Source organism: Macaca thibetana, chromosome 13, assembly GCF_024542745.1.
Source record: "Macaca thibetana thibetana isolate TM-01 chromosome 13, ASM2454274v1, whole genome shotgun sequence".
Lineage (NCBI taxonomy): Eukaryota > Metazoa > Chordata > Mammalia > Primates > Cercopithecidae > Macaca > Macaca thibetana.
The window spans coordinates 14,867,789-14,879,957 of record NC_065590.1 but is presented as its reverse complement, the minus strand read 5'-3'; the positions used below and the strand labels follow the sequence as shown (position 1 = coordinate 14,879,957).

General features: G+C 42.6%; 1 protein-coding gene across 50 annotated transcripts in view; it reads left to right on the top strand.

Annotated features, from left to right (window-relative positions):
• Positions 1 to 5,674: 5,674 nt before the first annotated feature.
• Positions 5,675 to 12,169, top strand: part of ANKRD36C (ankyrin repeat domain 36C) — a 157,824-nt gene continuing 151,329 nt past the window's right edge. For all 50 annotated transcript variants that reach the window (XM_050755278.1, XM_050755294.1, XM_050755295.1 and 47 more), the window contains exons 1-3: positions 5,675 to 6,048; positions 10,163 to 10,277; positions 10,442 to 10,615. In XM_050755278.1, the coding sequence (XP_050611235.1) occupies positions 5,849 to 6,048; positions 10,163 to 10,277; positions 10,442 to 10,615 (489 nt within the window). In that variant the 5' untranslated portion in view covers positions 5,675 to 5,848. The remainder of the gene's footprint in view (positions 6,049 to 10,162; positions 10,278 to 10,441; positions 10,616 to 12,169) is intronic.

The window sequence follows — 12,169 nt, the reverse complement described above, 5'->3', positions numbered from 1 at the left end:
CAGCTGTGAAAACTGACTCAGGTCCAGGAACTGGGTGATAAGGTTTGGCTGTGTCCCCACCCAAATCTCATCTTGAATTGTAGCCCTAATAATTCCCACGTGTTGCAGGAGGGACCCAGTGGGAGATATCTGAACCATGGGCAGTTTCCCCCATACTGTTCTCGTTAGTGAATAGGTCTCATGAGACCTTATGGTTTTATAAGAGGAAACCCCTTTTGCTTGGTTCTCACCTCGGTCTTGTCTGCCACCATGAGGAAGACATGCCTTTTGCTTTCCGCCATGATTGTGAGGCCTCTCCAGTCAGGTGGACCTGTACTATTAAAACTCTTTTTCTTTATAAATTGCCCAGTCTCGAGCATGTCTCTATCAGCAGTGTGAAAACAGACTAATACACTGGGGAACCTATGACTTTTGATTGAGCAAGCTCCCCCAGTTTCCTGCACCTCTATTTTGCATTCTCCTGATTATATGTGCTGAGCAGCTTCTTTGTAGGCTGCCTGTGCATTTGCTCCTTAGAATGTTGTGTTCCATTAACCACCTTTACAACTCTCTGCAGATCAACCCCCTTGGTTCCCACAATAACTAGAATAATTGCAAGTCCTGGTTTCTAATGGTGAAGCATTGTTTTTGGCCTCTTTTGCTTCAGGGCCCCATCACTCCTACTGCTGATATAATGAGCCATGTCCTATGACTGCTTCTCTGACTGTCAATACCTGCTCTGTTCTGCAGAGGAGAGCCACTTGTGAACTCCTTAGTGATTCTGGTGCCCGTGTACCCAGGGCGTTCGTGATGACCTAGGTGAGTGGTATTGTCTTCTGGGTCATCCCATGAATATATCCTCTGCTGAGTCTTCTGGCTTCATATAATAGATCTATTCCAGCATGCCCATTTTCCTTAACCTTTTAGTCCATTCCTCCATGATCTGCCAGGGCAATTCAGGTATTTCAACTTTGTTCTTTGTGGACCATCATTTTTCTCCAGTCTCTTAGGACGTTTTCTTGCCACAAGTTTGCACAATCCCTGTGAATCTTTGCCAGGGAGTTCAATTTTGTATCTCAGGAGCATGCTCCCAAATGAATAAACTCCCCTCATCCAATAATATGTCCCATCTCCTTTAAGTCAGTGCACTCAAAATCCATTCTGTGAGTACCTCCCCATATTCCTGCTTGTACATAGCAGCTGATTCTTGCTACTCTTTGGGCACAGTCCCTTTTCTTCCTTGTTATGCTCAGCATATTGGTAGCTAAATTATTCTACCATTTAACCTTAGTTATTGGCCTGGCAACCAGGAGATGAGGTAGGGATATTAATAAAGGTATCCCTGTTGCCCTGTGAGGGAGTGACCTCAGCTTTTCACAACTGTGGGAATGCTAGCTTTTAATAGGGAGAAAGGGTCGGGCACGGTGGCTCATGCCTGTAATCCCAGCACTTTGGGAGACCGAGGCAGGCAGATCATGAGGTGAGGAGATCAAGACCATCCTGGCTAACACGGTGAAACCCTGTCTCTACTAAAAATACATAAAAAGTAGCCAGGCATGGTGGTGGGCGCCTGTAGCCCCAGCTACTCCCGGGACTGAGGCAGGAGAATGGCATGAACCCGGGAGGTGGAGCTTGCAGTGAGCTGAGATTGGGCCACTGCACTCCATCCTGGGCGACAGAGCAAGACTCTGTCTCGAAAAACAACAACAACAACAACAACAACAACAAAAAAAACAAAAGTAATTTTTAAATTTCCAAGTATTTAAGTATTTTTCCATTTATTTTCCTATTACTGATTTATAACTTAATTCCATGTAATCAAGGACCATATATTGTATGATTCCAATTCTTTAAAATTTATCTAGGTTTTTTTCTGACCCAGGACCGGCTATCTTGGTGACTAATCCATATGTACTTAAGAGAATGTGTATTTTACTATTTTGAGGTGAAGTGCTATGTGACTATCAATCTAATCTATTTTGTTAATATGTTATACAGTTCTCTTACATCCTTACTAATTTTGTGTTCTTGTCCTATATTATTGAGAGAGCAGTGTTAAACTCTCCAACTATAATGGAGACCCCAACTACAATTGTGGGTTTGTGGGTTTCTCTTTTCAGTTCTAACCATTTTTATTTCTTATATGTTAAATTTCAGATGTTAGGTATGTACCCACTTAGAATTCTTATGTCTTCTTTTTTAAAAACTTTTTTTATTATACTTTAAGTTCTGGGATACATGTGCAGAACGTGCAGGTTTGTTACATAGGTATACACATGCCATAGTGGTTTGCTGCACCCATCAACCTGCCATCTACATTAGATATTTCTACTAATCCTATCCCTCCTCTAGCCCCCTACCCCGCTGACAAGCCCCAGTGTGTGATGTTCACCTCCCTGTGTCCATATGTTCTCATTGTTCAACTCCCATTTATGAGTGAGAACATGCGGTGTTTGGTTTTCTGTTCTTATGTTAGTTTGCTAAGAATGATGGTTTCCAGCTTTATTCATGTCCCTGCAAAGGATAGGAACTCATCCTTTTATGGCTGCATAGTATTTCATGGTGTATATGTGCCACATTTTCTTTATCCAGTCTATCATTGATGAATATTTGGGTTGGTTCCAAGTCTTTGCTATTGTGAATAGTGCCACAATAAGCATACATGTGCATGTGTCTTTGTAGTAGAATGATTTGTAATCCTTTGGGTATATACCTGGTAATGGGATTGCTGGGTCAAATGGTATTTCTAGTTCTAGATCTTTGAGGAATAGCCACACTGTCTTCCACAATGGTTGAACTAATTGACACTCCTACCAACAGTGTAAAAGTATTCCTATTTCTCCACATCTGCTCCAGCATCTGTTGTTTCCTGACTTTTTAATGATCACCATTCTAATTTTTTTGCATTTCTCTAATGACCAGTGATGATGAGCTTTTTTTTCATATGTTTGTTAACTGCATAAATGTCTTCTTTTGAGACATGTCTGTTCATATCCTTTGCCCACTTTTTGATGTGGTTTTTTCTTGTAAATTTGTTTAAGTTATTTTTTTTTATGTGTGAGACAGAGTCTCACTCTGTCATCCATGCTGGAGTGCAGTGATACAATCTTGGCTCACTGCAAACTCCGCCTCTCAGGGTCACACCATTCTTCTGCCTCAGCTGGGACTACAGGCGCCCACGACTGCACCCAGCTAATTTTTTGTATTTTTATAGAAACAGGGTTTCACTGTGTTAGCCAGGATGGTCTGGATCTCCTGACCTCATGATCCGCCCACCTCGGCCTCCCAAAGTGCTGGAATTACAGGCTTGAGCCACCGTGCCTGGCCTAAATTTGTAGATTAGCCCTTTGTCAGATGGATAGATTGTAAAAATTTTCTCCCATTCTGTAGGTTGCCTGTTCACTTTGATGATAGTTGCTTTGCTGCAGAGAAGCTCTTTAGTTTAATTAGGTCCCATTTGTCAATGCTGGCTTTTGCTGCCATTGCTTTTAGTGTTTTAGACATAAAGTCTTTGCCAGTGCCTATGTCCTGAATGGTATTGCCTAGGTTTTCTTCTAGGATTTTTATGGTTTTAGGTCTTATGTTTAAGTCTTTAATCCATCTTCAGTTAATTTTTGTATAATGTGTAAGGAAGTGATTCAGTTTCATTTTTCTGCATATGGCTAGCCAGTTTTCTGAACACCATTTATTAAATAGGGAATCTCTCCCCATTGCTTGTTTGTGTCAGGTTTGTCAAAGATCAGATGATTGTAGATGTGTGGTGTTACTTCTGAGGCCTCTGTTCTGTTCCATTGGTCTATATATCTGTTTTGGTACCAGTACCATGCTGTTTTGGTTACTGTAACCTTGTAGTAAAGTTTGAAGTCAGTTAGTGTGATGCCTTCAGCTTTGTTCTTTTTAATATTTGTGCTTAATTTACATTTTATGAAATTATTCACATGGTTGCAATTATTCACATGGCATGAAGTCAGGCAGTCGGAGGGTCAGTGGCTCCATCTCAGAAAACCCCCTCAGCCCCATGCATGTGACTGCAGTGTGCCCAGTGCCACGGTCCATGCTCCAGGCAAGGGTCGATTAGGAGTGGACTCTTAAACCAGGTTGGCAGTACACTCAGCGACCCGGAGGCCACCCCAGGGGAGTCCTGCTAGCCTGCTCTTGTGCCTGTAGTGCAGCTGCCATCTGCATGTCTCCCTTGGGCTTCAGTAGCCAGGCAACCCCCATCTGCCCACCCGTTCCCCAGCCAGGACCCTAACCGCAGACTCCGGCACCAGACACTGCCACCACTGTCAACCAGGCCCTGCAGAGGCAGGAAAGCTGAACTGGCTGCTGAGCCCCTTCTGGTTGGCCACGCAGTACCCGTTTCTGTGGCCCCTGGACTCCTAGTGTGGGCTAAGGTGGAGTGGACCCTCGGGCTTTGCCACGGTGCAATGGTCCACCTGGAGACCATCCAAAAGAGAAGACCTACCAGCCCCTGCCAGCGCCCTAGGTGCAGCTGCCACCTGCACGTCTGGCACCGGCAGCAATGGTCAGACTATCTCTGATTCTCCATGCCCTCCCCACCCCCGCCTCAGCAGCAACCACTCCCTGACAGGACACTGAGGTAGCGGCTGTCGGGAAGTCGACTGGGCAGGTGCATACGGATGGATAGACTCTCAGCCTCATCCCGACGGCCACGACTTGCTCATCCACTGGCGGCTCCTCAGCCCTATTCTAGTGGCCACGGAGTGGCATGCAGGCAGCAGCCATGGGAACCCCGATTGCCCCTCCTCACACGTGCCCATCACACGACTTGGGCGACTGGGTGATCAAGTCAGGTTATGGCCCCAGCGGCGCCAAGAGGCCAAGAACCGGCGCTCAGCCTCATCCCCGTGGCTACAGAGTGCCAAGCGCCAGGTCCTGCGCTCTGGGCTCGGGTCAGGGGCAGCTGGCAAGGGCAGCGCAGCCTGTGGGGCCTTTGGGCGGGGCCAGCAGCAGCTCCGGAAAGCCACGTCAGCCCACCGGCGCTGCAGTGCAGCGGCTACCAGCACCTGGAGCAGGGGTCGCCGAGGATTGGGAGTCCCCAACCAGGACTGCGCCTCCAGCCGCTTGGACCCCGGGCCTGGCAGGGCAGCGGCAAGTCAGGCAGTAGGCGGCAGGAGAGCAAGCCACGGGCTTCAGCCTAGGGTGCAGGAGGCGCGCACCCTCCGGCCGGATGGGCGGCGCACTCAGCGACCAGGAGGCCATCCCAGGGGAGCCCCGCCAGCCCCCGCTGGAGCCCGAGCTGCAGCTGCCACCTGCAAGTGGTGCGTGGCTGCAGCGGTGGCAACCCCGGATCCCGTCCTCCCGCCTCGTGCCCATCAGCGCGGACCCAGGGGGCGACGCAGTAGCGAAGTCAGGCTGTGGGCCCGACGGCGGCACCAGGCGGAGAGGCGCCACTCGACCCTATCCCTGGGCTGCAGGGGGCCCAGCGCGGGAGGCCCCGCGCGTCGGGAGCATGTGGAAGACGGGAAGAGGGCGCGGGCGACAGTCAGGCCCTGGGGCAGGGCGCGCCTGGCGCTCCAGGGAGCCCCGCCAGCCCGCGGCGCCTCCGCAGCAACAGCCGCCTGCACGTGGCTCCGCGAGAGCTGCTAGGGCGGTTACTCTGCCTCGGGCCTGTAGGGCGGGGCCGGCTAAGGTGCGCGTGCTCGCTGGTCCTAACAGTTCTGTTGGGCGTTTCTGCTGAGAGGCGGGAGGCGCTGAGTGTGCTGAGGTCCGTGGACTGACTGCATTGCTTGTTGTTGCGCTTCGGAGGCGGCGATCCCCGAAGGCGAGATGAAATGTGACTGAAGCCGGTGACCTTAACCGAAAGTCGTTCCCAGGCTACGAGTTGCCGCCAAGGAGCGGCCTAGAGATGTTCGACGACTACGAGCCGGAGAGGTGGCCCACCCTCAGGGAGCGCTTGTGCTCAGATGGCTTCTCATTTCCCGAATACCGCATCAAATTGTCTCATCTGAGAAGGATCCACAGAGCTATCTTCTATGGTAGGCTGGAGAAACTGGAGTACCTTCTGCTCACGAGAAGTGACGTCAATAAGAGAGACAAGAAGGAAAGGTAATGGGGGCTGGGAGCCGGGGCTGCGGGAGGAGGCCTGCGGACGTGGGAGAAGTACCCGCTTCCAGGCTGAGGGCTGCGGGGCGGATGGGCCGGGGCTCGGAGTATGGACGGGGCCTAGGGGGTGCCTGGCTGGGGTGGGAGTGAGTGGAGCGGGGCCTGGGGAGTGGGGGTATATGAGGTGGCGGGATGTGGAGTGAGTTGGGGGATGGGAGTGGGGAGTAGGGGGTGCTTGGGGTGGGGGTGTGAATGGGCTTAGATGGATGGAATGAAGGCTTGGGGGTCAGGGGCGTGGACGGTGTGGGGTGGGGAGATGGGGGTGAGGGTTCAATGGGATAGAGGACTGGAGGTGGGGCTGAGGTGTGGGGGTGAATGGAATGGGGGAAAGGAGTGCAGAGGTGAAGGGGGAGAATCCTGTCACCAAAGAGGCTGGACTTTCCCTGGCAGGCTCAGCCGCACCTGGGATGTGGAAACCGTGGCTGGGGCGAGCACCCCAGGGCATTTTCATGAGCAGCAAAACAAAAACAAAACTTCAGTTGATTTCCAATCACTCACCATGCTGCTTCTTTATAAGTCATTTTAAAGTGATTTCACTAATAAAATTCAGCATGTACAGCGTTTCATTCTTAATGTACACGTTTTAAAGCATAATGTTACATACATTATGGAAGGTGCATAGTGAGAGAAATCATTTCCATAATATATCAACTTCCTGGCTAAAAATTCTTTGGATGAAATCCAATATTTATTTTATATCAATGGACACCCATGTCAATATGGTTTTCACTGAGGGACCTTAGAGGGAAACTTTGAAGTGGGAAGGTGGTCTGTGTTCTTGAACAGAAAGACACATTTTTCTAAAGCTCTGAGCTCTTTCTGTGTTTGTAAATTTTACATAATCCAAATAAAGTTATCAGAGTGTTAAAATTACTCGTGCTGTCTTTTACTATTGTGATGGCATTAAGAAAACTTTTGAAACGGAGTCAGAAAGACTTGCCTTTCTAGATATGAAAATGTGCTTAATTTCCACAAGTTATTTACTAACAGCTGAAACAACAAATCAGTGAATGGAACAGGTTAGAAAATCCAGGAACACCCCAATATGTGTAAGAATTTATTAGGTTGGTGCAAAAGCAATTGCGGTGTTTGCTGCAATTAAAAGTAATGGCAAAACCGCAATTGCGTTTGCACCAATCTAATAGAATTCGATAATGGTGACATTTCATATTAGTAGGAAAAGATGAATTACTCATAAATGAAGTGCCTGCTAACTATTTGGAGAAAACTGGCTAGATTTTTATGTCACAGAAATAAGTTCGTTATGGAATGTAGATTAAACATTTTAAATGCACAAAATAAGAAAGATAACAGAAAAAACACAAATGCCTACTTATATTGATACATGTTTATATTCCTATAAATATCACAAGCACACATTCTGAGGGTCAATTTAGCAAAATAAAAAATTAAAACCTCCTGTTTATAAGAAAAAATTAACAAAAGACAGTATGTACGTATACATAATAGATAAAAAAGTGATTTTCATTTTACAGCGAATTCTTCAAATCAACAAGAACTCTCATTTAAAGTAGAGCAAAGCACTTTTTTTTCAGATATTCAAGCAACCTATGCACATAGGAAAAAATATTTAGTGTTCCTGGGAGGAGAAGGTATTTAAGTTAAAAAAGGAGTGAAATTCTGTTTTCTATCCACAAGTTTGTGAGGGTAAAGAGTTAGCAGTACATACACTGCTATTTAAAGTTTACATTTCTGATGACTTTTCAAATAGACAATTTGTTGGTAAGTATCACACTCTAAAAATGTATGTGCCCTTCACCCATCAATTCCATTATACTAAAATATCCTAGGAAATAGAGATACATGCAATTTGTTTTTCTCAGCACTGCTTAAAATAGCAATGTATTTGGAAAACCCCTTATAATGGATTTTATAAATTTTATAAATTTATCAATAAATTTCAGTGCATCCATAGGATGGGACAATATGGGACCTTTGCAGGTGTCAGTGGATAAAGATGTATGTTGAGGTGTGAAGATGTACTTTGAAGAAAAGTTGGTTTGATTATACATATACACAAACAGTCTATGGTGTTTGTAAGCCAAATGTGTGTACAAAATATAACATTTCTTCTTTTCTGGCAGGTGTATTGTGATGTTTTTTCTTATCCGTGATGTATAAATGATCAGTATGTTTAAAACTTCTAATAAATGTTTTTTACTAATGAAATTATCCTTGGAAAAAGAAGAAATTTAAATCTTGCACAGAAAAAAATAATTTTCACTTTCTATTTTATTTTATTATTTATTTATTTGTTCATTTGTTTCTTTTTGAGATGGAGTCTTGCCTTGTTGCCCAGCCTGGAGTGCAGTGGTACGATCTCAGCTCACTGCAACCTCTACCTCCCAGGTTCAAGTGATTCTCACACCTCAGCCTCCTGAGTAGCTGGGATTACAGGTGTGCGCCACCATGCCCGGCTAATTTTTGTATATTTTAGTAGAGACATGGTTTCACCATGTTGGCCAGGCTGGTCTCAAATTCCTGACCTCAGGTGACCCCCTCCACCTCAGCCTCCCAAAGTGCTGGGATTACAGGTGTGAGCCACTGTGCCTGGCCTTATTTTTATTTTTTTGTTTATTGGCATCTTCTATGAACTTTTAGCCTCTTCAGAGGTAAAGGGAATATTTTTATTTGTGCTTATTTTATTATGCATAAATTTTAGTATGTAAATATGTTTTTATTATAGTTTTATTACATATATGTAAACAATTTTAAATTAATCATTTTAGTTTACCAGTGTCCTCATGAAAATGAAAACGAGCAAATATAAGTGATTATCACTATTCCAAAAGCACTGCTTTAATTTATAGTTTTTTTCATAATAAACTCCCCAACTGTATGTATGCATTCTTTCAATCCAGTTATTTATCAAGCATGATCTGAATACCTATTATGTAGCAGACACTTTCTACCATCTCTCAGGACTCTTCCACCCTTAACAACTTCATGTTTAGCTGCCCAGCCTGAGCAAGCTGAGAGATTTAAAATGGAAGCATTAGGACTGAATCCCAATTGGATCTTTTATTCCTTTTTTTTTTAAACAAAAGCAATTCTGAAGTTAGAAAATAGTAAAAGATAACCTTTAACTGCCCTTTCAAAAACTTATGGCAGTCTCAAGTACTACTATTAATCATTGCAAATACCTAATTTATATAACATTCTATAAGTATTGAAAAAAAATGAACCATACCTATTCATTGAATCCTGAGTTTTCTTTGGATTATTTTTTTGAATATTGAAGGAAGAATTACTTTGTTTAAAATATTGGTTGTTTTATTTTTGCCTTCTTTTTCCACAGTACTTTATTTAGGTGCCAATTATATGAGTAGAACTTCCTATTCTATGTACTGTATCCCACTTAATGTAAGGCATCATGGATTGGGTGATGCCACATTACTTTATATATCAATAAGATAATGTTTAAAATGTTGCCAGTTATAATTGTAATAAATAATGAATTGTAAACAGTATTCCAATGTCAGAAGATATTAATATGTAAGAGAATAGTAGTTTATATAAAAGAATAGTGAGAAAATGAGCATCTGCGAATGATTGAAATACAATGATACATCTAATCTTTAATAGACACCTCAATGTAGATATGATTGTATCATTTTACTTAATTAGAATGTCTTTATAAGAAGTAATATCTAAAAATTATTGAGCTGTTATTTGTGTTAGGAAGTGTTCTAAATGCTGTACATAGATTCTTATGTAAGCATCACTGCAGTGTTCTGTGGGATAGCTACTATTCTCTTATATATTTTATTGATAAGGAAATTGAAGCAAAGAAAGACTAGATAATAGCTAAGTGACAGAGCTTTAAGTAAATTTTAAGCCCCAATTAAACTGAATCCAAAAGCCAAGCTTTTTCTGTTAAATAGCCTGCTCTTTCATTAATGTGGTGAGTAATAAGTGCTAACAAAGGTTGTACTTTCTTCACAAGAAAATTAAATATTTATTTTGAAGACAGAGAAATAACACGCTAATTAATGCTTACAGTTACCTGTTTTTAAAAATCCTGTCACTCTCGCAGGACTCCCCTACATTTGGCCTGTGCCACTGGCCAACCGGACATGGTATCTCTCCTGGTGTCCGCAAGATGTGAGCTTAACCTCTACGACCGTGAATGCAGGACACCTCTGATCAAGGTATATAGTAGCCGACTCTTTGAGCATAAGATGGATTGGTTTAAGTACATAGAATAAAAAGAACTTATCTCATTGGATACCCCTATATAACTAGTTAGTAAATCCTATGGAGTGTTTACTTTGATTTTTCAGTATTTGCATGTTTCTCGGTCTAATACTGACAGGCTGTACAACTGAGGCAGGAGGTTTGTGCAACTATTCTGCTGAAAAATGGTGCCGATCCAAATATTATGGATTTCTTTGGAAGGACTGCTCTACACTATGCTGTGTATAATGAAGATACATCCATGATAGAAACACTTCTTTTTTATGGTACAGATATTGAAGAATGCAGCAAGGTATAGATCAACCAACGTTATTTTCAAACTATCTGAAATGCATTTATTTTAACATTGACACATGTAAGGGCCAATTTTTCATATTTGGAAGATCAAACATTCCTTGAATGAAAATATTTTGAAATGCCTTAACTGTCTAAGATTTTACTTTAAATACTGGAACTTTTAAAGAAGCATTATAGAGTACAACTTTTCTTCATGTGCTTATGGTAAATAATTATAAAAACAAATGAATTACAATAAATTTATAATTCATGACAACTGAATTTGGGAAAGGGAATAGTTAAGTGGTTTTCCACTAAATTACTTTTTTTCTAATCAGTGTGAAGTGACACAGGAAAGTAAAATTTGCCCTTATTAATAGGCTTTATTTTAAATTTCAAAGAAAATTAAAGCATTTCACAATAAATGTCCTTCTTGCTGCTATTGACAAGTATTGTATGTGAAGGTGATTTCATTTGAAAGTGATTCCTCTGTGGAAAGGCTTAAGAGCGAGAAATGAGGAAAAGGAGAGCAATCAGAAATGCACAAGCTAATTTGGAAATTAGGTAATGAGGGAAAATACTGTGGAGAGGGTTTTTGTGTGTTTTGTGGTTTGTTTTCTATTTATATGTTGAGACAAGGATCTCTTCAGTTTTGGGGATAATTATTCTTACTTTAGGCAAGAGTTTATGAGTTACAAAATTGCTTAGGGATCAGTTTTGGTAGGACTCTGAGGAAACCAGGTTGGCAGTGAATAGAGGCGATGAAGTGGCACACAGTTCAGCAGAGAGAAGAACACACAATTAATGGACATTATTCAATTCTGGCAGAAACAGTCACTTAGATAAGCATCTAAACTCTACTCTCAAGTCCACAATGTCTTGATGGGCAGGTGGGAGATAAGGAGCTTATAAATAGTAAAATCAAGTTGGATTTTGAGTTTACTAGTCTCTTCTCTACCCCTACCCAGGAAAAGTAAATGGAGTTTTCAGTGAACGGCTCTATCTTTTGCTCTTTCCTCTTTTCGGCCAAATCCCAAATGATAAAGGGCATTTGCCATGTGGGTGAGAGATGAGACTGAAGTGATTATCAACTGTGCTAGTCCACAGTTAGAATTGTGCATGACAGTAACCTGGGGAAATTAAAAGCAAATCTCTAAGTCTAGGATATCCCCTGATGATTTTAATATAGTAAATCTAATATTTACTATTAAATATTACTGGACATGTATGTTTTAAAATATTTCCTTGAAGCTGGGCATGGTGGTGCCTCTAGTCAGAGCAACAGAATAAGACACTGTCTCTAACAACAACGACAACAACAACAAATTTCTTGAGACACTGATAGGCTGCTGGTTAAGAACCACTGAATAGATAAGTATAATGTAAATTCTCATCTCTCAAAAACGTAAAAAATCTGTAGAAGAGTTGGATGATAGGCGCTGCTTCCTTTAAATTTCTCCTTTCCAATAATATTAGCCTGACTTTTATCTGTCTCTACTTCTGTGGTTGGGAAGTTAAAAGGACTATTATTTGCAGTATCTATCAGCTGAAGAATAACACCTTTTCTTTG